The sequence below is a fragment of the Harmonia axyridis genome, chromosome 2 (assembly GCF_914767665.1).
Source record: "Harmonia axyridis chromosome 2, icHarAxyr1.1, whole genome shotgun sequence".
Classification (NCBI taxonomy): Eukaryota; Metazoa; Arthropoda; class Insecta; order Coleoptera; family Coccinellidae; genus Harmonia; species Harmonia axyridis.
Window position 1 is genome coordinate 48,441,366 of NC_059502.1, and position 27,502 is coordinate 48,468,867.

Below are 27,502 nucleotides of genomic sequence, written 5' to 3' on the forward strand. Positions count from 1 at the left end.
AATCTCTGACGTTTTATATGTTCTGTTTCTTCTTGTAGTCAGAAGTTATTATAGTATTGAGCACATCTCTTGGTTTTTTATCCTGTTGCATCATGTATTGTGTTTTTGTGTTCACGAACATGGCATTATGAGATGAAATTATTTCAGAAATGCTTACATGGGAATCCAAACATCATATTTGAATTGAAATTCAATAATCAAAAGAATATGAATATATCAGCATATAAAACACTATACCAAAAAAGTGCCGAAGAGGCCCTTGGGAAAGCTATAAAGAAATATAATAAATCCTTTTGGTGGGATAAAGATATTGAGAGGAAAATTCTAGCCAAAAAAGAAACATACCTAAAGCTTTCACAGACAAACGACGATGAGACTCGAGCAGAATACAAACGGATTAAAAGGGAAATCAAACAAGTGATGAAAAAGAAAAATAGTGAATGAAAGAAAAAATGTCAATAAATCGATAATCAACTAGGAAGTACCAGGAGCTTGGAGATTTGGAAGACAATAAAAACCATAGCCTCAAATGAAACCCCAGAATGTTTCAATAACATACCAGAGACACTGTGGGTACAGCACTAAAAGGATTTACTGGTACGAACAAGAGACAGATTTATCGCTGGTGAAGCCCAAATGGAAATGACACAGGAGATTCCATTGAGTATTGAGGTTTTTCAGCAGGCAGTAAAGGCTACAAAGCTCAAAAATCAGCAGGCCCAAGAGGGATAAACCCAGAATTAATCAAGAATGGTCCTGCTAAATTGTTTGAAATGCTCAGAAAACTATTCGAACGCTGTCTAAATGGTGAAGTACCCCCTGATGAATGGCGAACATCTTACATTTTACCAATTCATAAAAAGGGAACAAAATCTGACCCTAGAAACTACAGAGGAATCACCTTGGAAGAGTTTACTCCTGAATTTTAAAAAACCTAATTGAGGAAACTGGCAAAGCAATCTGAAGAACAAGCTAGATCCTGAGCGGGACGATCAACAGTAGACAACATGTTCACAATAAAAATCGCCCCAGAGATGAGAGTACTATGTAATAGAGAAACACGCATAGCACTGATTGATCTTGAAAAGGCGTAAGACAGGGTAACAGTCTCGCGAATGTGACAGGTATAGGTGTAAATCATATTATTGCAACTAAAAATTATTATAAACAGAACCATACCAGAATAAAACTCGGAAATAAGCTAGGTCTTCCGTTTGAAACTTCGAAAAGCCTAAGACAGGGCTGTTGTTTATCCCCAACTTTCTTCAAGGTTTATTTGGACAAGGAAATGCAGGAATATGGGAGTGAGAATGGGGGATGATAACTTGTTCACGTTGAACTTCGCCGATAATCAGATCGTAGTAACCACCTTGCATATATGGTCCGAAAACTAAAGGAGGAATATGAGCTGGCAGAATTTAAACCTGGATGATGACAAAATTAAAGAAGTTAAAAGGTTCAAATATTTGGGTGCTATTCTAATAAACAAGGGAACAGTAAAGATCAAATACAGGAAAGAATTAATGAAGGAAGAATCGTCACGCGGACCCTTAACTAGCAGAAGTTTGGGATGTATCACAGATGAATAAGAAAAAGATTATGGCAAAAGAGATTGATATCCTTAGAAGAAATTGCAGAAGATCAAGATAGAAAAGGGTTAGGAATGAAACTATAAGAGCAGAAATGGATATGTATAGATCAATAGCAGAAGAGATCAAAAGAAGCAAAAATGATTTGGTTTGGCCATGTAAGGCGGATGCGAGACGATAGATAGCCCTGGAAAATTTTAGAATGGAACATGGAGATGTTGAAGGGACGGTGTGGAAGAGGCGATATCAGCCATAGATCTGGAAGTTCGTGACATGACAGAAAAATGAAAGTTGGGGACGGAGAAACGGCGGCAGCTGTTGATATCTTAAAAATGATCTGAATAGAATCATAGGATTCTGAGAGATCTCACGAAGGTCTAAGTAAGATTTGCTTTGTCAATACTATAGCTGTTCAAATCTGACATTTTGATTACCATTTCAATTTGTATTTCTCGAAAGAATTCGGCTTTCCTGAATAGAACAAATTATAAAATAAATCCAATCAAAATAATAATTTGCAAAATTCAACCTAGCAGTTGAAGAACCAGAGTAGTTGTAAAATCAAATACAGAGGAATTATGTAACACATTCAATAAAAAATTTATTGGTTCATTCTTAAATTTAATCAAGAGTATTGTTCTAAGGTTCTGGTATCACTTTGATATCCATACTTCTACCATTACGAAACACTGTTAAGACCAAAGCATTTGCAACTGAGTTTTCCAACATTGAATATACATCATTAGTCCCTGATACTTGTTTACCATCAACATGAGTTATGATATCACCTGGATGTAGCCCAGCTCTGGAAATGAAAACAAATAAAGAAATATATATTCAATTCAAGATACTGAAAGAATAGCATAGGGGTTATGCAAATATTGAATGAAACTCTTTCAATAATTAAGGAAAATTATGATTTTTTTCTTAATTTTTTGGTCTCCAAAACTCTAAGTGAGAAACCCCTTGATTGGTTTTTGGTATGACCTAAATCAAATAAATAATTCACAAATGAATCTTTTCAAAAAAATGTTTTCAAAGTGATAACAATGATTCAAAAACATCACTTTCAACTCGAATCCTTATCATACATATTGGAAACTGATGGATTGTTTCAATAAATTTGTTTTTTTTTCCAAAAAAAGAAGTTTTTTTCTTGACAATTCAGAAATTTGTTATATCCTGATTAAGTTCTACATTTCCTACTGAGCTCATTGTTTTGTTTGTACTATTGATTTGAAATAGTATTAAAATGTTATAAGTCACTGTAAAGAACAGCTTATGAAATTTAGTGATCGAAAAGAGTACAATAAATAAAATTTATTAAATTAATATCAGATTAAACTCATTATATTCATAAAATAAAAATATTTCAAAAGAGAAACTGACAACCACTAAATTCACAAACAGTTATGAAAGGGTCATTGCGACATGTGGTTTGCCAAAAGTAAAAGTTTAAGAAACTCACGAATGAGCTGGTGATCCATAAATTACTTTCCAAATTAAAACTCCACTTTGCATATCTCTAGGAATTTGGGTGCTTCTCAACTGAAGTTCTATTACAAGCTGAGGGGATAGGGTTATCATTGTTATACCCAGATATTTTCGTTTTGTATGGTTAGGTCCTCTTATTGCATGTTTCTTTGAATTATCCAAAAACTCTTTCACATAGTTACTCGGTATAGCAAAAGAAATACCAGGTGTTACTTTCATACTGTTGACACCTATTGCCTCTCCATCCAAATTTACTAATGGTCCTCCAGAATTTCCAAAAGTAATAGCTGCATCAGTCTGAATATATGCCATATCTTTTCCCATAAGACCTGAAATTTATTTAATAATCGCATCTCCTTTCTCAATGTTTGAAAACTGAAATAATTCAAACTGATTATTCCTCATTGTTATTAAATTATGCTGGGCAATACTAAACAACATTCAAAATTCCATAAACAGAAAAATGGGCTATGTATATAAAATAAGATGTATTCCTAATACATACCAAGTTCTTGTGAACCTCTATGAACAGAACTGACTACACCAGAGGTAACTGTATTACTCAATGCTAAAGGACTTCCTAAAGCAATAACAAATTCTCCAGGGCGTAAATTAGAAGAATTTCCCAATTTCATAACCGGAAGATTTTTCTCGGGAATTCTCACTGTAGCCAAATCACTTTGTATATCAACACTTTCAATAACACCTTTGTAAGTTCTTCCATCATACAATTTAACTTCAACTATAGCACTAGCTCTATTAGTAACAACATGAGCATTTGTAACAATTAAGCCATCAGACTCAACTAGAAAACCAGAACCATTTGAAATTGTGATGGGCCTGCCTGTGAAAAAATCTAATCTTTTATCCTTAATTTCAATGTAAACTAGAGCTGGAGCCACTATTTCCACAACATCAGCTAAGAAATTAAAGTTTTTTCTTCCTCCAGGATTGAAGAGATGTTTAGCATCGGCATTTACTCTTGGAATTATGAAATCTTTATTACAATATGCATAAGCACAATATCCAGATAATACCATTGTTAAATACTTTATTTGGTCATAATTGAAAAAATATTTATTATATCTATATCTAGGTAAATAAATTACTTGTGAAGAATTACTTTCTTTATAATTTCTACGGAAATTAATCCTGAAAAATCTTCCTAGTCTAGTAAGAAGCATTTTCAATTTTTTCAAATCATTTATTCAATTGAATAAAATACACTGCTTGTATAATTGTTGAAGCATCAATAAGGCAAAAGTCTGCCTATTTACTTTTGAATTATACCGAAAAAAATAGAAATGTTTTAGGGTTAGGGATGGGACGGTATTTCAATACCGCGATTTTGGAACGGTATTTTTGAGTAACGTAGTCACGCGTTCCACAAACGTAAAGTAACCGGTTCCAAAGTAACGATAGTTACAGGGAACCGCACCGGACTTCGAATAACATTGAAACAGTTTGGGATATTTGAACGAGGTTTGTTAAATATGGGTACCTCATTAAGGTTTCACGTTGAATACCACGTCTTCAGCAATACACATAGATATAATTTATTTCACGTAATACCTAGATTACCCGAGGATGGTATATTTCCACTGGAGTTTACACCATCTGTTTTTAATGGGATGCCCTTCGTAGATTCTAACCTTTGTTGTAATTCTGAGCCACCCAAAAAAAAATTATGGTTTTATGATTTTGTTATGCTTGCATACGTTCTTCTAGAATAACGTAGAAACTCAATGAACAATGAACTATCACAGACTAACCAGACAATTCACTCTGCTGTTTTTAGGCACGGCGTTTCGTTGACCTTGAATTTCACTATGAACTACTGTAGTAAAAAATGACAAAGATAACCGAACTTCCCACTCTTTCTAAAAGGTTCAAAACGCATGTGATTTGTCAGATTAACCCATTCAAATTTTTGAATTCACCCAACTGCTTATATTCAACTCCTATTCTCTTTGAATATTGAAAATTTATCAAAGTATTCAAAATACATGTTTTTTTAAAAACATTAAATATATTTCTTTGAATTAAAACAACAAAGGAACTAAATATTTTATTATTTATAATATATTTGGAATTAGTAAATATGGAAGCCGGTCAAGGTAAAATATGTACGAAGTGTTCTGTTAAAAATTGTAATAGAGCAAGATATCAAGGGATTTCTACGAATTCCATAAGATTCTTCAGATTTCCTAATCCCAGTTCATAACGACCGAGTGATTCCTAATCCAGTTTATAAGGACCGAGTGATGCAATAGAAATTGGCTTGTAGTGATGACATAATAATGAACAAAGATGCAATGCTGTTATACTCAAATAACAGAATATGCAGTATCCACTTTGATGCCAACCTAATGACAAATCACCATTTATCGAAAAATGCAATTCCAATATTGAATCTGTATCTGAAAGTATGTATCATAATGAAATTCCTTGGAATACTAGCATGATTCTAAAAAAAAAACGTCTATTGGTTGCTTCTTAGAATCTCATTAATGTTCTAAGGGTTGCTTGGTATCTTTGAGATTCAAAAAATCTTTTTCGTCTTACTGATGAATGACTCCTCTGTTTACGGCAGACTATGATTGCAAGGAGAGCTCGAGCAGCGATCCTACATTGAGAGAAATATTTGAATGTAGAATTATTTGCAATTAATATTTTAAATCAAGCAAGAACAAAATAAAATTTATTTTCTTAGAACCGTCATTTTCAATAACATAACCTAAGCGAACGCAAAATCCACGATTCAAATTGAACTATCGCTGCGATTAGTCGAAAGAATCAATCTAGCTCTCTGATTGGTCACCCCGAATCACCCCGAACTCATTCATGAATACGAGTAGAGCGAATTCGAGGTCAACGAAACGCCGGTGACGATTTCCTTTGTAAATGCATAGAGTGAAACATCTGTAGTAATCTGTGGAACTATCATTCAACAGGACAGTCCACAAATAGTCTAGGTATCCCAACGGTCTCGTTTCCTTCGTTCCTCCGTCGCTGGTACTCAACTTAGTTGCAATCACCTACGGTTTTGTTACTTGTAACCACAGTTACAAAATCGCGGTATTTTGGAGCAGTATTTTTCTGGAACGGTCGCGAATGTAACGCGACTGGTGAGTAACCGGTATTCCCATCCCATCCCTATTTAGGGTTATGGCAAAGACCAGTTATCTGTGCTTTGTCATAGGCATAGACCTAATATCCGGATATTAGGTCTATGGTCATAGGCATTTCTCTATGTGCTTTGTTATAGGCGATCATAAAATATAAAATAATTATTCTATACTCGAATAGCGCGTTCGGCAATAGTATCCAAGAGTGGACGGATTTTTTAGTCACGTGACCACAGATTTTACAAATAATCAAGATTTATTTTAAATAAATGAACGGTACAGAGCATCAGCTGTTATGTCGGTTCTTTGATATTTCCATGTGGCGCCCTTCATGGCGAAATGAAATGAAATCATAAGTAAAACATAATCGATAATCATATACTGCGTTCGGTATATGCTACACCGTTCGCACCATTCCTACCGAAAGCTCCCTAAGCATTCGGCAAATCACACCTTTCGCACCGTCTGCATTTTTCTGCGTTCGGTAAATGTCAACCGAATACACCGGTGCTTAACCTTTTGCACCGCCTAGGTAGACGGAGAAAAGAGTGCGAACTGTGGACCATAGATTACAATAATATTAACATAAAAATGAAGAAAAGAAGTACACCAAATTCTGTGGGATCCGAATTTTTGATTTCGAGAGGTTATATTGAACACAAATAAGTTTTATATTCAGGACAATACAAAAGAAAATTGTAGGCTTCTCTATAAGTTATGAATTTATTTTTTTAGAGGAGACTAAACCGGGCATTTCAAATATTACAATTGATGCCTTTTCTGATTATATTAAATTCCTCTTGAAATCCGGTAGATCATATTAAGCTTTGAACCTAAAAATTAGAAATCAAGGATTGGTTTGAAAATAGGTACATGCATTGGTTGTCTTTGAGCATCATGCACAAATCTGAGAATTTTGGAAAAACAATAATTATGAATTATAAGCTTATTATATAAAATCTCTTTATATATTCAGAGTTTTTTTTTATGTTTGTATATGTTGAAGGCAATTAGAAAACGAATATTGTTATTAAAAATAAAGGTTTAGTTTACAAAGTACATAATTGTATCAAAGCGAAGAAATCTTTCATCCATATTCATTTCCAACTTTTTTAATAAGTGGTTCATCAACAATATCCTCAGGAATATCTCCTTTCAACTCTTTCAAGATGAACACATTATGTAGAATAATACATCCTGATATCACGAGGAGACAAATTAGATATAGTCTAACCGTCCCAATAACTTCAATCGACGAAATTGTTCTTTCCTTTTCACAAAACACATTCAAAAATTCGATATTAGCTCCGTTAGCTCCAACATCGTTCGGCAAAACACGCACGCACCTCTTTCTCCGTGGTCACGTGATCTATCAAGTTTGTTTTTTCGAGAAAAAATCCATAATAATTGACACAGTTATCTGTATAACAAGATAAACTTATTCGACATAATTATGATTTCATAATCGTATGGGTATAATGATAAACCTTGATTACCTATCTCAATATTGTTTATTTTTTCTTTATCCCCAGGAAGATTGTTCAGAATGTTTCCTTCATTTGACCATTGCGGTTTGGTCGGAAGAAATCTATATTGAAATTTATCTGAAAGATATATAAATATAGGCGAATTCTAGAATGGATCTCGGATTTCTGATATGATAGTGTTTTTTAACAATATTTATTTGTTCACAATATATTTTTCAGATGAATCGATACCTTCTTAATTGACCTTGTAGAAAAAAATTCTTTAATTGAATTTAATAAGGACAAAATTTCTAATTACTAACCCTATCCCATTGATTTATATACGAAAAAATACATCATATTCAACTTTCAATGTCATTCTTGTCGGTTAATTTATCTGTTTGAGGGGTTCAGATGATACTATTCCTACCGGACGGGCGTGCTGAATTGAATTTGACAACGGATTCATCATAAATTTCCGGTCCAAAATTAAAAAATTAAAAACATCATGACGAAATGATAGATGATCGATCTGTTGAGTAAAAGAAATAGAATAGAAATACTTATACAGGGTCCTGCAATAGTGCGTTAAGCTTCCATAGCTGACAAACCAGACGTTTTAGAAATTTAGTTGAAAAACATTTCCTTTGTACCTTCAATTCTGCATCTCTGGAAATTATTTCCTGATATACAGGGTGTTCCCAAATAAAATTATTCAACAAATGAGTGATTTTTAAAATGGAACAGCCCTTATATTTTTGCATATTTTCAATGCTCTTCAATACATCTATCATGATGCAAAATATTAAGGATATTTTTCCAACGGTACGAGGAAAAATATCCCTAATATTTTGCATCATGAGCATTGAAAATATGCAAAAATATAAGGGGTATTCCATTAAAAAAATACTCATTTGTTGAATAATTTCATTTGGGAACACTCTTTATATCAGAAAATAATTTCCAGAGATGCAGAATTGAAAGTACAAAGGAAATGCTTTTCAAGAAAAAACTGCAAAATTTCGAAGGAACAGTAGTTCGGTAAAATCCCTTTACCGATTTCCAGAAGCGATAGAAATATGAATTTGATCAGAATTTCTTTTAACTTAAAAATTTGCCTAGTCATCGTTTGTAAATGATCAACCTCTTTTATACAGGGTGTCCGTTATCAATGTCCAAATATGAAGAATTTCAAATTGTTTTTTCTCGATTTTTTCAAAATTTTGCTTTTCTAATAATTCCAAAACTAGAGATTTGGTTGAAATGAAATGTTACATTTAGATGTGAAGTAACAGTTTCAAGCTTTATGCAAAATTTAATTATATGAATCGCTTGATCAGAGCCAGCACCAAGAGAAGTATAGAAATAGAAATAAATTATCTGAAACCTTATTAAAACTGACGTCGTTGGGGTTTTCGGTGTATGTAAAATAAGAATTTCAAGTTTCGTGCAAAATTTTAAGCTGATCACCTCTATTTTAGGAACATCCTGAATAGTTATTCTATAGTCAGTGCTTTTCTTGAATTTATTTTTTTTTTATTTCTACCATCATATAAAATTAAACTTCTACGGGGATAAATATGTGGACAATAATATAATAATTTTGCTGCAGGGTTTTAATCCTAAACTATTGCTCCGAATTCTTAATGAAATATTCAATTATAACCAATCCAAAACTTTTATCCGTGGAGCTTTGTGATAATAAAGCATTGTATTGAGTATTTGATAGCATGGTAATACCATAGTAGGTATAAGGATTCCTTATACTATGGTAATACCTATAGGTATTACAGTATTACATTAATTAGATAATTATTCTATATAATAAACCATAATAATCGGTTGATACACTACAATTAACGTACGAATCCGATTATTTGAAGTAATGTAATAACGTTACTTCACTTCTTTAGTTACATCTATATTACATTTTTAATTTCATTATTAGAAATATCTAATCAAATACCATTTAATCAATAATTTCGAATGTTAAATAATATTTTCTAGGAGCATTGCCAGCATTGTTTTAAGATAGATAATCCTTATACAATTATTGTAGAAGTAAATAGAGAAGAGATGGCAACATTGGAAGGTTTTCCTTTCAAGTCACTGACAGTGACGGCATATGAGGAGGTTATGTTATCTGTTGTCCAATAATAAAACTAGTTTTGTTTTAGTGCTACGATCAGTTTGTTCATATTCTTTGAAACAGGTAGAGGTATTGGAAAACAGATATCAAACCATGGCTAGCAGGGATCCCGCTTCTGACCAATTAATTCAATATAAGGAAAAAGCAAAGGTAAGAAATGTTTTTTATAACATTTTTATTTATTATCGAAATGATTCCTTGAACATTCACATTAACTAACTACGAAATATTTCGTTGGTTGTGTATCGAATGACTGGCAATCTTTCGATTAGATCATTTCATAAGATAACTCAAATAATGTTTAATTTATACGATTCTCTAGATATCTGGAAAATTATTTTTCAATAGCTCCTTTTTGAGTGCTCGTTTTTTAAATTTGTTCACGTGATTTCTTCTCGAATGTTGGCTAAGGTCGACATCTACAAGTTTTAAAGTGTTAATTGCAATGTTATTTCATAACTAGAACACATTCATTTTCGAATGCATTCCACTCTGATATACGATCAATCTAAACATTAAATTTGTTATATACTTTCTAATTTAAAATTGAATCGAAACGTTGGATTTTCATCCTATTCAACATGTATTCATTTTATATTAAGGTAGGTTGTTTATCTAAATTACGTACGCATTGCCAGACTCGATCTATTGTTGGTTCAAAAAAGTTAACCTTTGAACTGATAAATTCACAAATGAATATTCGCTATAGAAATCTTCCCGGTTCATAAATAATAGGATATTAATGAATTGCATTCTGCATTGCAAATGTACCTATCATGCATGATGTAAAGCACAATTGTTTGAAGTCTACTGTCTTGTTATTGTTGTAAAGAACTTTGAATTTTGTTCAAGAGATAATCAAGTGTGGTACCTACTAGTATATTATTATTTCACATTATTTATGTGAAGTACTTATGTTAAAAATAGATTTCTAATGTTCAGATGTTTTACAAAAGTTACTTCATGTTACATATCAATCCTGTAATTATTATCGAGAATTTACCATATTTTCAGTAGGATCGTATAAAAACAGAATTTAAAGTTTAAAGCGAGGATTGATTCATCCATAGTTTTCAAAATAGATGGATTTCTATGTACTACTGAAATGATAAATGCTATATGGCAACTGATTTTTTGACTTGAACTTATAAAGGGTGTTTTTTTTTAGAACTAGAAATTACAATAAAACAACGATGGATTATTCGATTGACATGAACTTTATTTATCCTCAAGATAATCTTGTGGCATTACATTTTAAATATTATTTCTGGCATATGACCGCCACGGCTGGCTCGGAAGTAGTCCAATCTGGACGTCCAATTTTCGATGACTTTTTCCAACATTTGTGGCCGTATATCGGCAATAACACGGCGAATGTTGTCTTCCAAATGGTCAAAGGTTTGTGGCTTATCCGCATAGACCAATGACTTTACATAGCCCAACAGAAAGTAGTCTAGCGGTGTTAAATCACAAGATCTTGGAGGCCAATTCACAGGTCCAAAACGTGAAATTAGGGGGTCACCAAACGTGTCGTTCAATAAATCGATTGTGGCACGAGCTGTGTGACATGTTGCGCCGTCTTGTTGGAACCACAGCTCCTGGACATCATGGTTGTTCAATTCAGGAATGAAAAAGTTAGTAATCATGGCTCTATGCCGATCTCCATTGACTGTAACGTTCTGGCCATCATCAGTTTTTCTGGATGTAACGGTGTTTCGACATACACTTGAGGATTAGCTTCACTCCAAATGCGGCATTTTTGTTTGTTGACGTAGCCATTCAACCAGAAGTGCGCTTCATCGCTAAACAAATTAAAATGGACGTAGTGCGCGATACGTATTATTTTCGAAATGAAATTGCACTATTTGCAAGCGTTGTTCAGGCGTGAGTCTATTCATGATGAATTGCCAAACCAAACTGAGAATAAATCACTTGACAGCTGTTAAATCGGTCGCCGCGCCGTCTTGAACAGTATTGCCAACTTTTGAAGTTATATACCTCGAAAAAAAACACCCGTAAGAAGATGAGTAATGTAATTTTTTTTTTATTTCTATTGGCTACTGAGCTTTTATGAGTAATTATTTTCATTATTAATACGAAGAGGGGAATAAAATAATAAAATAAATTTTAAAGAAAATGAAGGAAAAGAATCGTTGATTCGAAATAAAAAGTAGATACTGTGCTCCAAATGTAAGGATCAGATATATGTATAATCCAAAGAATTCATTGCACACAAATATTTTTTTGTACAACTGCCATTAAAGTGAGACTTTTAATGAAAGTCAACAGTGTTAAAAGTGATTGTTTACCTACGTGGAAGCGTGTTAAAAATTTTTTAACATAGTTTTGAAAATATTTTTAGCACTACAGTTTCTTATGATGAAATCAGATAAAATTATAATTATACTTTTAGGAATTGCAAAATTCTTATTGTCAACATTCAACAATCATTACTTATGAACATTAATATTAATCGTACAACTAGAACAATTGCTACGTGCGACGTAAGGGATCTTCGCAACACGTTACTAGAACTAGAAACCCCATTACCATCATAACTAGTAGAAACCGGTACAATATTGGATGATGACGTTCCAAAATCTGATAATAAAGTTGTTAGAGGTTGGGAGAATTTTTTCCGCAATGGCATTTCTATAAGCAATAGAAAGATCAACATAGCCTTCGGTTACCGTCGTAGACTTCCATCCACCATGTTTTTTATCTCCTGATTCTACTAGCAAAGAAGCTGTGTATTGCTTTGATTCTGGAAGTTTGAGAAATTCGGCAACAAAGAATAGAGGGCATTTTCCCAAATGTGTTTATAACAACTGGATTGACAATGCATTCATTATTCATGTATTTCAGGAAAAAACGACGATGTTTGATAACAGAAGCAGTGCGAAGTACTTACGGAAACAGTCAACACATTTCCCAATAATGCAGAAAGAAAGACAGATTTTCGTTTTTGTGTTTGGAAGTTGTATGACCAATGATTTGTTTGTTATTTCGATATCTTCTACTGATAAATTACACAATTCTTCACGCCGACAGGCTCCAAATAATCCGAAAATAGTTGCAACCTTAACCATCAAGTATTTCTCATCTAGTACCTCGTTTATGAACTTTTCAACTTATTCATGTGAGAATTTCTGATTTTTTTGGACGATATCCTTCACTTTTTCGTTTAAAATATGCCGTTACCTTGAAATATTTACATCAACATCATTTTTAACAAAAACGCTTGACCTATCATTGAAAATTTGCTCCACAAAGTTGATAAGCTCCATATTTTTGGTTTTTCTTGTAAGTATGCTAAGAAAACAGATTCACTGAAGTTCCTTCAACATGTTTCAATTTACACCAGGACAAAAAATTGGTATATGCAATATCCTATTGCTGAGCTGATTTTTTAGGTAGGAGTTCCAAAGTTGCTCTTCTTGCAGACTCTTCAATATCCACATAAACAACCAAATCAATACTTTTATTAATTATTCCACTATCGACAAACATATTAAGCAGTCAAGAACCCAAGAAAGAATTTGGACAAGAACGCAATTTAGTCTAGTAGACAAAGCAAAAAAAAGGGCCTGCTGGAAAAATTCCGAACTTAATAAAACTTCTATTGGTTGTTCGGAGGTACTGTGGGATGATTCTGTCAATTTATCCAACACGAGGACCCTGTTCTAACTTAAGGAGGGTCGAAGAACCTCAACATTTCCGGACTTTTTTCGGTTTTTTGCTCATAACCTCTAAACTAAGTAGTTTTCGACAAAAACGTTCATTTTTAAAGTGTATTCGCAAACTTTTTCGTAAACCTAATATCGATTGTGATATTGTCGATAAAAATTATAGTCCAGTAGACAAAGCAAAAAAAGTGGGGTCTGCTGGAAAAAAATCCGAACTTAATGAAACTTCTACAGGTTATTCAGGGCTGTTGTGGGATGATTCTGTCAAGTTATCTAATACGACCCTGTGCTAACTTTAGGAGGGCCGAAGAACCCCAACATTTTCGGACTTTTTTCGGTTATATCCAATCATTAATTTCAATTAATTCTTGGTTATTATTTATTGATTTTACCTAGTTGATCTGATTATTAAGGTTCAAAATAATTATGGGTTGATAGGAATTCACAGTAAGGTGATAACATGGCACGATAACATTGAAATATCTACTCTTCACAAAAACATAGGCTTTTAGTCAAAGCTACCCCCCTTCTCCCTATGTTTCAATAAGTCGATATCGATGAGTAATTACTATAATTAACATAGAACGGATGGTTATTGATAGTTAGAGGGCGAAAACCTTTGTTTTTTGCTAATTTTGGACATTTTGAGAAAATTACTCTAATTTTGATTGGCTGCATTTCGGTTGATGTGAGTCTTAGAAAAAAACTTGCGCAAACAAAATAAGGGGGAATTCAATTATCTACAACTTCGAAAATGAACGTTTTAGTCGAAAGTTATAAGCAAAAAAACCGAAAAAAAATCCGAAAATGTTGAGGTTCTTCGGTCCTACTCAAGTTAGCACAGGGTCTTCGTGTAGGATAACTTGACAGAGTCTTCCCACAATATACCCGAACATCCTGTAGAAGTTTCATTAAGTTCGGAATTTTTTCTGCACACCCCTATTTTTTTGCTTTGTCTACTGGACTATAATTTTGATCGATTGTACCTCAATTGATATTAGGTTTACGAAAAAGTTTGTGAATACAAAATTGTAGAGAATTTAATGCTCTATAACTTTAAAAATTAACGTTTTGGTAGGAAAATAATTAGGTTAGAAGTTATGAGCAAAAAACCGATGGATAACTTGACAGAGTCATCCCACAGCACCCTCAAAAAACCTCTAGAAATTTCATTCAGTTCGAATTTCTTTCCAGGTAAAAAGTATTTTTTTTCAAACGTACAATAACAACGTCTTTTCTCGACTGACAGGATCATCGGAAAGTTCTACTTTTCCTCCGCTGCGCCGAAGGGAAAAATACTTTTCCCTCCGGCGCCGCAGGGAAAAGTGGTTGCTACGGAAACGATTAATTAGTTACCAAGGACAAGAATGAATAATTCTAATTCAATTTTTATTTACCAAAGTTATATTGTACAATTGATTAATGTTGCATTATGAATATTGAAACCATATACTAATGGACGGTTAGAATTATGTTCAAAAGTTGATGGCTCAATGTGGTCAAATTTGTGGAAGAGAAAATCTATTCGATGTATTGTTGTATACTCAACCGATAACATAATATTGATTTTCGAAATCGAATTATTCGAAATGACAACCTTTATCAAAATCTTTGTCAAGAAAATATATTCCAAAAAAATCTGAGGTTTTAGAATTTGAAGACATTGAAAAGTTTTCGAATTCCTCGATGTCAAGATATGTACAGTCGCCGCCAAATATGTTGGCAAGAACTTGGTTGCGCACAAAACTGAAGGAGGAGCTAATGACTGACTATGAGTACCTAATGAACCGAAGCATTCCATTCAGTAGCGTACATATAAAGCCATTACTGTCATACTATCGTACTACCTGTATATCTTATTTTCTCAAATAAAAGTACCTGTTATAATTGTAAACTTTTTCTATCTTTTCTTATAATGAATGGTTCTACTCTCAATGTCAAATATTATCCTCTGATATTTTTTTTTCGTTATCTCGAATAATTCATTGCCGATTCAATTTATTTACCACGCCACTGAGTTGAGCAGTCTCGAAATCGCCAACACCCCAGAACCAATGCCGTGATAGTGCGAAGGAGATAGCATTATCTCTCTCTGCGCCTTAGATTTGCCATCTTATTTGGCGGCGACTGTATATCATCCTCAATATTATCACATCTTATCTTTTTATCTTATCAGAATTTTGGCAGGACATGATCATAATTTTGGGACAAAATTGCAGGTAGGTAATATTAATTATCAGATATTTTGGTGCATTCAGAAGAATCGAGTTGAGCAGCATAACAATAAATAATTATCTACCTCTCACCTGCTAAATAAAGGAGAAAATATAATATCCTTGAAATGAGATGGAGGATGGAAGAGCTCTTCTGTTGCTGAAAGTTATGTAGAACTGCAGCACAGAAAAACTGGATATTGCTAAAATTTTGGCTAGCTATATTCCTGCATCGAGTAGTCAAATTTTGAACGTTTCCATTATAAATACAATTGACAAAGGTACTACAAACGTAACCACTTCATACCTGGATTATCATTCAATGCAGGGATGTATTATGCATTCTAATGTAACAATCAGAGTTTTCAATAATTTTACTTTCAAAAATATGGACTGAGAGTTCATTCATTCTTCAAATTATTATAGAATGAATAGAATATATCAAAACAAATCTCATTTATTTTCATAAAATCACATATTAGCACAAGTGCAGTAATTCTTCTTTAGTAATCAAAAATATAAGTGCATTAATATTGTTGATGAGAATAATAATTCTCTCAATAATTTATTCTGAACACTAATGATATTTATGCTAAAATTGTTAGGTTAGTTATATTACAATACACGGCTCAACAATTGATAGGGATCACTTACTTGTTCTAAATTTATTTCTGAAATATTCGCTCCAAGATTATAAATTTAGTCAGATATCAGAGTATTTTCAGTTGATAATATGGTTCACTTGAGAAAAGAATGAAAAAATGGAAAGTTGGAGATAAAAAAAGGCTTTATTAGAAACACTCAAAATTCTGTGTTTGAATAACATAAAAATTTTATGATGAAACATCAAGAAGGCTGAAGTTTCGGTTAAGCTAGTACCTAGTTGGTCCCCCACGATCTCGTCTCAAGCATTCTACCCTACGAGGCATACTTTCGATCAAACGATTTATAAAATTTTGGGGCAAATTCGTCCAAATATCCCGTAAAGCGTTAGAAAGGTCCTCCAGGTTATTGATCGGTTGTTCTAAGGTTGACAATTGTCTAGACATCTCAGACCAGATATGTTCGATGCAATTCATGTCTGGAGAGCGAGCTGGCCAGTCCATCCTATCAATAGCATGAGTTTCTAGCTCTTCATTAACCAGACGACTACGGTGTGGACGGGCATTATCGTCAATTAAAATGAAATTCTCGCCCACGGCAGCCGCAAACGGAACAATTATGGGTTCAATAATCATATCGTGATATCTCTGGCTGGTCATGGTGGTGTTCTGCAGAACAACCAACTCTGTGCGTTGGTTCAAACAAATGCCTCCCCATACACATATAGAATAGATAGAACCTCCGCCAAAAGCTGTTGTGGGTACCATAAACTGTTCTGCATACCTTCGACCTCTTTCCCTCCAAGCAAGAATACGTCCATCGGAGTTGACCAAACGAAATCTAGACTCATCCGTAAATAAACATCGGCTCCAATCTTCAAGTGTCCAATTGCGGTGCTCCTCAGCCCATTGCCGTCGATGAACCCGGTGTTCCCTATTCAAACGGGGATGTTGTACCTTCCTACGTGCTCCCAAACCACGAACATGTAGTCGTCGTCTTACAGTCTGGTTCGAAATTAGAACTCCTGTTGCAACTCTCAGTGATCTATTGAGCCGCGACGCCGAGTAAGTGGGATTTCTCCTAGCATTGAGGATCAAAAGACGATCTCGGGCAGCTGTTGTACTGCGCTGCCGACCTCCCCCATGAACATAAGCTACTGAGTCGTTTTGGATGAACCTATTCCAAGCCCGACTCACGACACTTTGCGAAACATTCAACCGCCGGGGCACTTCTCGCTGGGACAAACCTTCCTGTATCCACAGTATGATTTGGTCCAGTTGCACAGGAGCCAAATGTCTTCTCGGCATGACTGATAAACTGATATTGTTCTCATTTCTTCAATTATTGTCACCTTATGTGTTTGAACGAGAGAAAAAAACAGATTTAATAACAAATACCACATTGCTTTTCACTCCACCTGTAACAGCCTACAGATAATAATCGATTTTGTGAACAAGAGCCGATGAAGTGAGGAAGAATTTGATATAATCAACTCAAAACATCTTACTTTTTCCTTAGAGAACATATAATGTACAGATATTCACGAGATAACTTGAAAAAAATACAAATGAAGAGAAGTTCATCAGTGATCCCTAACAATTGTTGATCAGTGTATTTGTCATCAATGCTTTTCGATAACTTATCAAACCAACCAAAATTGTTAGGTTAGTTATAACAATATTTGTCATCAATGCTTTTTCGATAACTTATTCAAACCAAAATTATTGAAACAACCTGAATCGACCGATATCTACCGATTTCTTATATCGAAATTTCACGATCTCATTCAATTTGGAGTGGCAGACCACATCCCCCCAAAAAACAAAATCCTGATGGCTGCACCATTGATCTGTATTATATAAAAAAACACCAAAAATTCATAGCAATATTATAATATCAATATTCAATGTTGAATAAACCTTATCTAGTTTATAATAGTCTTATGTCCGTAATTGAAATTTATTTCTATTTGTCTGTTCATCCGAACAGAATATCTTCTATCATGACAAGGCAATATTTCCCCCTAATTTTCCTCAAATAACATTTCAATTATCATTTTAGTTAACAAGAAAATTCACCCAAGCTACTACGTCTGGAGGAGCACCTGTAATCAATAAAGATAGATCTTTAACTGTGGGACCTAGAGGACCTATCCCTCTGAGCGACGTGCAATTTGTTGAAGAAGTTGCCCACTTCGTCAGAGAAAGGATACCCGAGCGCGTCCTGCACGCAAGAGGGGCTGGAGCTTTCGGTTTCTTCGAGGCTACTGCAGACATTTCCAATCTCACCGTAGCGAAAGTCTTTCATATTGGCAAGAGAACGCCACTGGGGGTGCGGTTTTCTACCACTGTAGGCGAATCGGGATCTCCCGAAGCCGCTAGGGACCCCAAAGGAATGTCTGTTAAATTCCAAACGGAAGACGGAATTTTGGACCTGAGTGGTAATCACATTCCGGTGTACTTTCTCAGGGATCCGGTTCTTTTCCCAAGCTTAGTTCACGTCACCAAACGGAACCCGAAGACGCACCTGCCCGACCCGAACATGTTCTGGGACTTCATGTCGCTGAGACCGGAAACCATGAGTACCATACTGCGCCTGTTTTCGAATACCGGTATTCCAGACGGTTGGAGGAGAATGAATTCCTACCCAGCAAATGTGTACCAACTGGTTAATTTTAATCATGTCGTGCATTATTGTAGATTCATCTTTGAGTGTAAGGAGATTAAGCATTATCTTTCCGCCGAACAGGCCTCACAGGTTGACGTTGATTATTATAGTAAAGACTTGTACAACGCCATCGAGAGGAAGAATCATCCTTCGTGGTACCTGAACATTCAGATAATGACCGAGAGACAAGCGGTGGAGCTGATGACACGAAAGATAAACCCTTTCGATCCTTTTGACAACACCAAAATCTGGCCCATGAATGAATTCCCGCCATCTAGAATAGGGATTCTCACTCTGACGTCTAACCCGACTAACTATTTTGCCGAAGTCGAACAACTTGCTTTTGCACCGGCTAACTTGGTGCCTGGGATAGAAGGTTGTCCGCACGATAAGGTTCTACAAGCTAGGATGTTCGTCTATCCAGATGCACAAAGGTACAGACTTGGCGCCAACTACCAGCAACTTGGTCCTAATAGACCATTGAACTTAGTGAAGAACTACCAAAGAGATGGACCTCAAACTTACTACCATCAAGGTGATGATCCAAATTATCATCCAAATACTTTTTTTGGTCCTCATGATGTTCTTTTGAATAAAAACAATTTTAGAGAAAATGTCTTTCTGCCGTTCATTCCTCCTGTGGATGATGACATTTGGCAGAATCGGAATTACCTCAACAGGTTAACCAAAGTGGACAAGGATATTTTAGTTGGTAATATTGCTGGTTCTCTAGGAGCTGCCACTGATCCTGAAGTCAAAAGAAGAATGTTGGAACGTTTTTATAATGTTGATCCGGATCTTAGTAGGATGATCAAAGATAAATTTTAGATGCTCGAGATTCGAGAACCATGAATAACAAAGATTTTATAAAAGAATTGAAATCATTATTATGTTTGTATAGTGACTTTTCTCATGAAAACCCTCAGAAGCTAATATAAAATGATGCTCAATTCGATGTGTTAGTATATTTTTGGGATAATACTTTGAAAACATTGCGAACTATTCTGAGGTTATAGTTTCAAAGTAGTTAGACAAACAAAAATGTTCATAAAAAAAACACCAACCCGAATGTTAGGTACATAAAGCTTCCTAGATTGACATTGGTTATTAAAAAAAAATTTTTCCAAAAAACTACCTTGATCATAACGGACCAATGAACTTGTTCAAGATCTGCCAAACGTATTGGTATCAGACAGAGGTACCTTCAGGGTGATGATCCCAGTTATCATCACAATACTATTTTGGGTTTACTTGATGTTCTTTTCATTAGAAGCTTTTTCATAGAACATTTTTCTTTGTCATTTGTACCTCCCTTTGACAATGATATTTCATCTTAATCTCGAGGACAATTACTGATCCAAAAGTCAAAATGTTGGAGCTTTCCTATTATGTCGATCCTATGAAGAGAAGGAAGACCGAGTACAACCTTCAAATAACCTAGCACTAGAAGCACCTGGTAGAATTCCTTAATCCAGTTTGATTTTGATGAAGTTATCTAATATTGCAATTGTTAACATTTTCTGTTATCACTTTGTGGGTTATTTGGAAATACCACCGAATAGGAAACCCAAAACAAAAGATAAAAATGTTTAAGTTGAGAAATATTTCTGACGATGATTCAGACTATGCACCAAAAACATAGACCAATTTCGTACTCGAAAAATTTGTTCAACACACATCGTAAACGCATTATATTTCAAAATAGCAAAAATCTTGGTATAATGCTTGAATATATGAATGGAAATAAGCTTAAGTATCATTATAATAATTTTATTCCACCAATAGCAGTAATAAAAACAACAAGAAGGAAAACTCTTCATAACTAAAAAAAAATAGAATTATTGTGCCTTTTTCAGATACCAATCCAACCTGATCATGTAAAACGAATTATGAGTTTTTTCGTTCGTGGTCAGAAGGATCATTGGTAATAACAATTCTGTTACTATCTCGGCTTTACCTATGTCAGTTTTTCCAAAAACTGAATTTCATATCTACCAATTTATTAAGGCCAGGATTTCGCGATAAAAAATATTGCAGCCAAGTTTGGTTTATTGATCCTGCAATTTGGACATTGAGTTATTGATCTTGAAGGCTAAAACATGTTAATTTATGCGCCAATTAAACCCTTGGAGATCTCACAACTGTATATAGATATATGTGATCTCTAAGGGAACAATTGGCGCAAAGCTTAAATTATTTTTGACTGGTTCGAAAGTGGTGAAACACGATTCCACCCCGTTTTTTGAATGAGAATTCCCAAATTTTATATCCTACTCATGATCTCCATGAAATTCCGATTTCGAAATAGCGCATTTACCATTTATCTATGGTACTTTTTGAGGTAGGCCCCTTTTCGAAAAATTTCATGGTTATAATGGTTTAAACTGAAGATCATATCTGGTCCGAGATAGTTGTACGATTTATTTTTCACTGAATTCCTGAAAAGTTTTCAAGTTTACGGATCACTCTACAGTTGGACCGAAGGACACAGCAATTTTTCAAACAGTATGCCCTGAAATTCTTTTGCCTGTCGGATAGCCTAATGAGTAATCTTCATGACAATATTCTAGACATGTTGTGCCTAAAATGAATGATTTTCAAAATGCTTCGCATTTCATGTTTTGTACTGGTAGTATACATGCCATGAAAACATAGAATGATGGGATACGAGTACTTCAACACAATATCATCTAAAACCTTTCGGAACAATTTTCTTTTGAAAAAAAAGACATATAAAAAAATAAGGAAAGACCTGATGGGAAACATAAGCTCTGAACGCTCGTTAATTCATACGCCTTTAATAATAACAATCTTTATAGCTTTTTATATATATTTTTTATATATATATTTTTTGCCTTTTTTTCTGCCTTTGCATCCTTCGATATACTAACATTCAGTTTTGTGGTCTCCAAGGGCGCAATTGACGCATTATTGAATGAGCACACTCGAAAGCTTTCGACTTTAGAAGTGTGAAGTTTTTTCTGATATTCTGTTTTTTCTGTGGTAGTGACGCTATCGGCAAGAAATTCTGCTCAATTTTTTTTGAATAAAAATAATAATAAACGCAATTTATTGACCCAAGGGCCAAATGGCCATCGACAGTATCTTGAATAAAAATTAGTTTATTTTTATTCATTTTATGTACACACGCAAAATCTCATCCCGATCAAATTTAATGTCACGAAAATATTGATTTTTTTTATTGATTTCAACATGAAATTTTGCACATACTCGAAATTATTATTCAATATTAACTATTTATCAAATTCATTGTCACGAAAATATACCGTTTTTTTCTCGATTCCAACATGAAATTTTGCATAAAGCATTCAATTATATATTATACAATATTATTATTTTGTTCAATATTCTGCTTAAATTATATTTTTTTCTGGTGACATGATCAACACCAGATTTTTTATGAAGCATGAAATTATTTTTTGTATCTAAATGCAAAATTTCATATCGATATCGAATCTGTAGAAAACATTATTCACGGAACCTCTATTCTGATTTTGCCCAACTGGCATTCGATGTCCGAACCTACCCTTAAAATTTTTAAAGTTTCTAGGTCCTTTTGTTCGAGCGTTATGGAGTTTTCAGCCGGACGGATGAGTTCTCTCGAATTAAAAAAAATTTAATTAGGAATATCATTTTTTTCTAGAATGTTGAATTGAAATACTTCGTGAAATAAATTCTCAGAAACTTGTCAGGAACAAAAATTTCTGTGTGCATACATACTTGGCGAATTCGTGTCAATAATAACATGTAATTAGATTTATTTACATAATAATTAAGAAAACACTGCAAATTTTCCACGAAGGTCAATGCTTCCACGTCACTTCTTCTTATTCATAACATAATCATTTCACAAAGTACCATAACTTATTTTCAAGAAAATGAATAGTACTTTTTTAGAATATTATGGATTTCATCACTTTTGAAGGTTTTAACAGCTTCAAATACTGTATGTTAAGAAAAATGTTCGACTTAAAATTATGTTGATTGAGAATGTGTCATCTGGTGTTTTCAACGTATTTCTCATGAATATAACAACAGTTCTCATCATTCGAAAAAATAATGTATTGATAATGATAGGCCTATAGAAACATATCAATTTTGTCTGGCTACAACTTTGTACTATGAATTTAAGTCGTCAATAAGGAAACTTTCATCTATAATAGTAACTTTTTCGCACTTTGGTGACATTGGTCTCTTATCTGTTACATAGAGTATAAGTAGGTACTTGACATCGATGAAGCATCAAGGACAGATAAATATACATATCTATCCTCTATATTTATTTCTTTACTAGACGCCCGCATCGGCTTCTCACGGGAGGTGTAACTAATTAAAAAAACGGACAAAATATATTATGAAATAAAATAACACCCGTAATAAAATAATGACAGACAACCCAAAATACATCCTTCGAGTGTCAAATTACACTCTAAATTGTTCGCCCCATCGGAGGAAAAAGGAAAGCCATTTTTTCTTTTCCGTACTATTTTTTCGGAAATATTTTGTTGTATAAACCTTCTCATGGCAGTAATGAACACAACAAAAAAATAATTATCAAATTTGGTGCTGTCGTTTGATCGTGATGCCCTTACATATTATCCATAGATCCTTTTTTAAATACTTCTACTCTTCTTATTTAAATTCTAAATTATTATTATATGTTGGTACTCCGAACTTTCCGCCACGGCTTTATCTGTCAATTCATCGTTCAAATTTGAAATTTGCCTTAGAGAAATCAGTTCTGCCAACCAAAATTTGTCAATGCAAAAATCACTAAATGATATTTATGGAAATATTTCATTAATTTCAATAAAAATGCAATGAATTAGAGAAAATAATGTATAATACTCGTAAAGAAGGCTTATTCTACCACTCGTTCATTTAAAAACTCGCCACTTTGTGGCTCGTTTTTGAATTTTGAACTCGTGGAAGAATATCAATGCCTTCTGCACTTGTATTATAAATAACTATTATATGATATTTCTTTGTCCTTTGCTAAATTAATTTTTCCAATTAGTTCCTCTGGAGCAATTGGATCTGTTTTTCCACAAAGCAAATATTCTGGGCTATATCCAGTTACAGAATGGTCAGTTCTATTGTAATCATCTATACATTCATCAGCTATTTTGGTCCATGCTCTAGTTTTTGTCCCACTCTGTTTGCATCTTATTCTATTTACTAACGTCTGATTCAATCGTTCATTCAAACCATTGGAAAGGGACAATCTATTAAGATTATACTAAGGAATTGAAACGTTGCCTAAGGAAATAACATAGGCTACTTCAAAAAATTTTAGATAAATTAGGCAAAGCAGGGCGGCGAAATTTTATTTTGCTGTGGCGCCAAAATGTCTAGCGGCGGCCCTGGTCCCTTCAGTAATACCCATCGAGATAGAATAGAGAATTATATATCTATCATCGAGATATAATAGAGAATTATATATCTATCATCGAGATATAATAGAGAATTCTATATCTATCATCGAGATAGAATAGAGAATTCTATCTCGATGATGATAAAACCTGAATTTTATTTTTTTTTCTGAATTCGATGATCGTCTATGTACTAACTATGGCACTATCATTCAATTTTGAAATTTCCATCAATCAAATCTTCTTCTTTTCAATACTTAGCTACCTATGTTTTATAACAAACTAATCAGCTACTATTTTAAATTTGAATATTATGTTTGAAACCAAATGTTATCTGAGAAACCGACTGAGATATTTGAATTATTTCAGTTATATTTGAAATTTGATGACTAATAATTTTTGATCCATAACAATCCATAACGAAATCCCCCAAAATTTGTTGATACTTTGAAAATTCTGGAAAAATTCCGCAAATGGAAACAAATTTTTCATCTTTCCATTTTTTCTTCTTTCTGCTCTTGTACTGTGTTCTTTCTTTCTTCATCTTCCTTCTGTCTTTCTTTATCCTCCTTTCCTTTCTAACATTATTCCGTTGAAATTTTTTCCACAAATATTTCTTGAAAACTCCTGGATGAAATATTCTACTATTCCTACCAAATTTTTGTATATAGTCTGCATTCATTGGAACACTTGGTATTTTTTTATTTGTATTTCTGTTCATTTTTACAAGTAGTGTATTATTTTTCTCTTGATTATCTTCTATATTTTTGTTTCTTGTTGTTTCTCTTCTCTAATATTCTATGTAGAATTTCTGTTATGTTGTTCAATTTTCATTACATATATTCAATCTTATCTATTCTTCTATGTTGATCCTCTATTTTGTTATCATATTTATCTTGAATTAAACCCCTCTAAAGAGTAGGTACCATGGATCCGCCACTGATTTTATTTTGTTTTTTGCTTTTTATTGTATTATATTGAACGTTTATATTCGGATATTATAATATTTCAAACTTGAATTCATACTAATCTAAAATTTTACAAAATCGGAAACTGAATTTCTGTCATTTTAGAATACTATACAAACTATCTAATTTTTTTTTCCATTTTACTTTTTGGGATGTGTCTAAAATTCAAATACTGAATAAAAAAATCCCGCAATACGCCTTTCAGTACTACTCCCGAAAACTATAAGAACTATTCGAATGAAATTTGGTACAAAAATTGTTTGTTATTCCGTATTGGTCCCCTAGCTGGAGAACTGAAACATATATTCAAAGCAAAAAATGAGGAGTCAAATTCTGAAAAATTAATTTTTCGGAAATTTTGCTATACATAGGTAATCATCAAATTGATAAAATATACATAGATACATTGAATGATATTGAATACAATTTTTTTATCGTAAATGTAAAGGCCTAGTTTCTATAGTTATAAATTTTCCGATGAATGGGAAAAATACATATAAACTTTATTAAATTGCACGGTTTTTTTTTTTTTTCAGAATGTATTACCAGCAACTACTGCACATGGTACGCCAATCACAGATAAGGATGCAACTCTCACAGTTGGACGAAGAGGTCCAATTCTTTTACACGATGTTCCCTTAATTGAGGAGCTTGCCCATTTCGACAGAGAAAGAATACCGGAACGTGTTGTCCACGCAAAAGGAGCCGGAGCATTTGGGTATTTTGAAGTAACACACGACATCACAAAATACACGAGAGCCAAGGTCTTCTCCCAAATCGGGAAGAAAACTCCAATAGCTGTACGGTTCTCGACTGTTGGAGGCGAGTCTGGATCCGCGGACACTGTCAGGGACCCTAGAGGTTTCGCTGTTAAATTTTACACAGAAGATGGAATCTGGGACTTGGTAGGAAATAACACACCAATTTTCTTTATAAGAGATCCCATACTGTTCCCAAGTTTCATCCATACACAAAAGAGGAACCCTCAAACCCATCTGAAAGATGCTGATATGTTCTGGGATTTTCTTACTTTAAGGCCTGAAAGTATCCATCAAACTATGTTTTTGTTTTCTGACCGTGGTATACCGGATGGTTATAGGCATATGAATGGTTATGGGTCTCATGCTTTCAAACTGGTTAATAGTAATGGAGAATATTGTTTCTGTAAATTCCATTACAAAACAGATCAAGGCATAAAAAATTTGAATGTCCAAAGAGCCGGGGAACTGGCTGGTTCAGACCCTGATTACAGTATAAGGGATTTGTACAATGCCATTGCTAGAGGAGATAATCCTTCCTGGACTTTCTACATTCAAGTTATGACTAACGAACAAGCTATGAAGTGTCCGTTCAATCCCTTTGATTTAACCAAAGTTTGGTCGCATTCTGAATACCCACTTATACCAGTTGGAAAATTGGTTTTGAACAGAAATCCAGAAAATTACTTTGCTGAAGTTGAACAGGTAGCTTTCTCTCCAGCACATATGGTACCTGGTATTGAACCCTCCCCAGATAAAATGTTATTAGGTAGAATATTCTCTTATGGTGATACACATAGACATCGTCTTGGACCCAATTACTTGCAGTTGCCTGTAAATTGTCCTTTCCGCACTGCTAATTACATAAGGGATGGTCCATTTGTTATTCATAATCAAGGTGCTGCCCCTAACTATCATCCAAACAGTTTTCTAGGACCAACTAATGATACCGAAAACAAAATTCTGTCTTCAGAGTCTATTAGTGGAGATGTCAAACGTTTTGATACTTGGGACGACGATAATTTTTCTCAAGCAAGTATTTTCTATCGCAAAACATTAACAAATGAAGAAAGAGAAAGATTATTGAATAATATTGTTGGAAACCTGAAAGATGCGTCAGATTTCATTCAACTGAGAGCAGTCAAAAATTTCAGCCAGATTGATGTTTCATTTGGTGAAAAAATCGCTGAAGGCCTAAAATTACAAAGGAAGACCGTAGCAGCTTTGTAAACATGTATGTTAATGTTACTGTTGTGGAATAGTAGGTGTTTATTGAAAATGTTTTATACTGGACTAGGTTCTTAATAAATAATTGATAAGATTTTATATGCTCTTTTCACTACATTTTGTATTAGATTAAATTTATTGAATAGAACATGAAATCCAAT

At 33.8% G+C, this 27,502-nt stretch overlaps 2 protein-coding genes across 2 annotated transcripts; one reads left to right on the forward strand and one right to left on the reverse strand.

The window, feature by feature from the left end:
* Positions 1–2,165: 2,165 nt before the first annotated feature.
* On the reverse strand, positions 2,166–4,418 carry LOC123672726 (serine protease HTRA2, mitochondrial-like). Its single transcript, XM_045606980.1, has 3 exons — positions 3,589–4,418; positions 3,058–3,412; positions 2,166–2,394 (listed from the first exon to the last, which is right to left on the reverse strand). The coding sequence occupies exons 1-3, from the start codon at positions 4,265–4,267 to the stop codon at positions 2,229–2,231; spliced, it is 1,200 nt and encodes a 399-aa protein (XP_045462936.1). The 5' UTR covers positions 4,268–4,418; the 3' UTR covers positions 2,166–2,228.
* Positions 4,419–9,762: 5,344 nt separating this feature from the next.
* Positions 9,763–27,440, forward strand: LOC123672727 (catalase). Its single transcript, XM_045606981.1, has 2 exons — positions 9,763–9,976; positions 25,893–27,440. The coding sequence occupies exons 1-2, from the start codon at positions 9,803–9,805 to the stop codon at positions 27,342–27,344; spliced, it is 1,626 nt and encodes a 541-aa protein (XP_045462937.1). The 5' UTR covers positions 9,763–9,802; the 3' UTR covers positions 27,345–27,440.
* The last annotated feature ends 62 nt before the right edge of the window (positions 27,441–27,502 follow it).

Bases quoted from the DNA above. Each gene is read 5' to 3' on its own strand.
- LOC123672726 (XM_045606980.1), bottom strand. From the start codon at position 4,267: ATGCTTCTTACTAGACTAGGAAGATTTTTCAGGATTAATTTCCGTAGA. The intron at 3,413-3,588 runs GTATGTATTAGG...AATAAATTTCAG, and splicing joins TAGAGGTTCACAAGAACTTG to GTCTTATGGGAAAAGATATG. The intron at 2,395-3,057 runs GTGAGTTTCTTA...TTTCATTTCCAG, and splicing joins TATGGATCACCAGCTCATTC to AGCTGGGCTACATCCAGGTG.
- LOC123672727 (XM_045606981.1), top strand. From the start codon at position 9,803: ATGAGGAGGTTATGTTATCTGTTGTCCAATAATAAAACTAGTTTTGTT. The intron at 9,977-25,892 runs GTAAGAAATGTT...TTTTTTTTTCAG, and splicing joins AATATAAGGAAAAAGCAAAG to AATGTATTACCAGCAACTAC.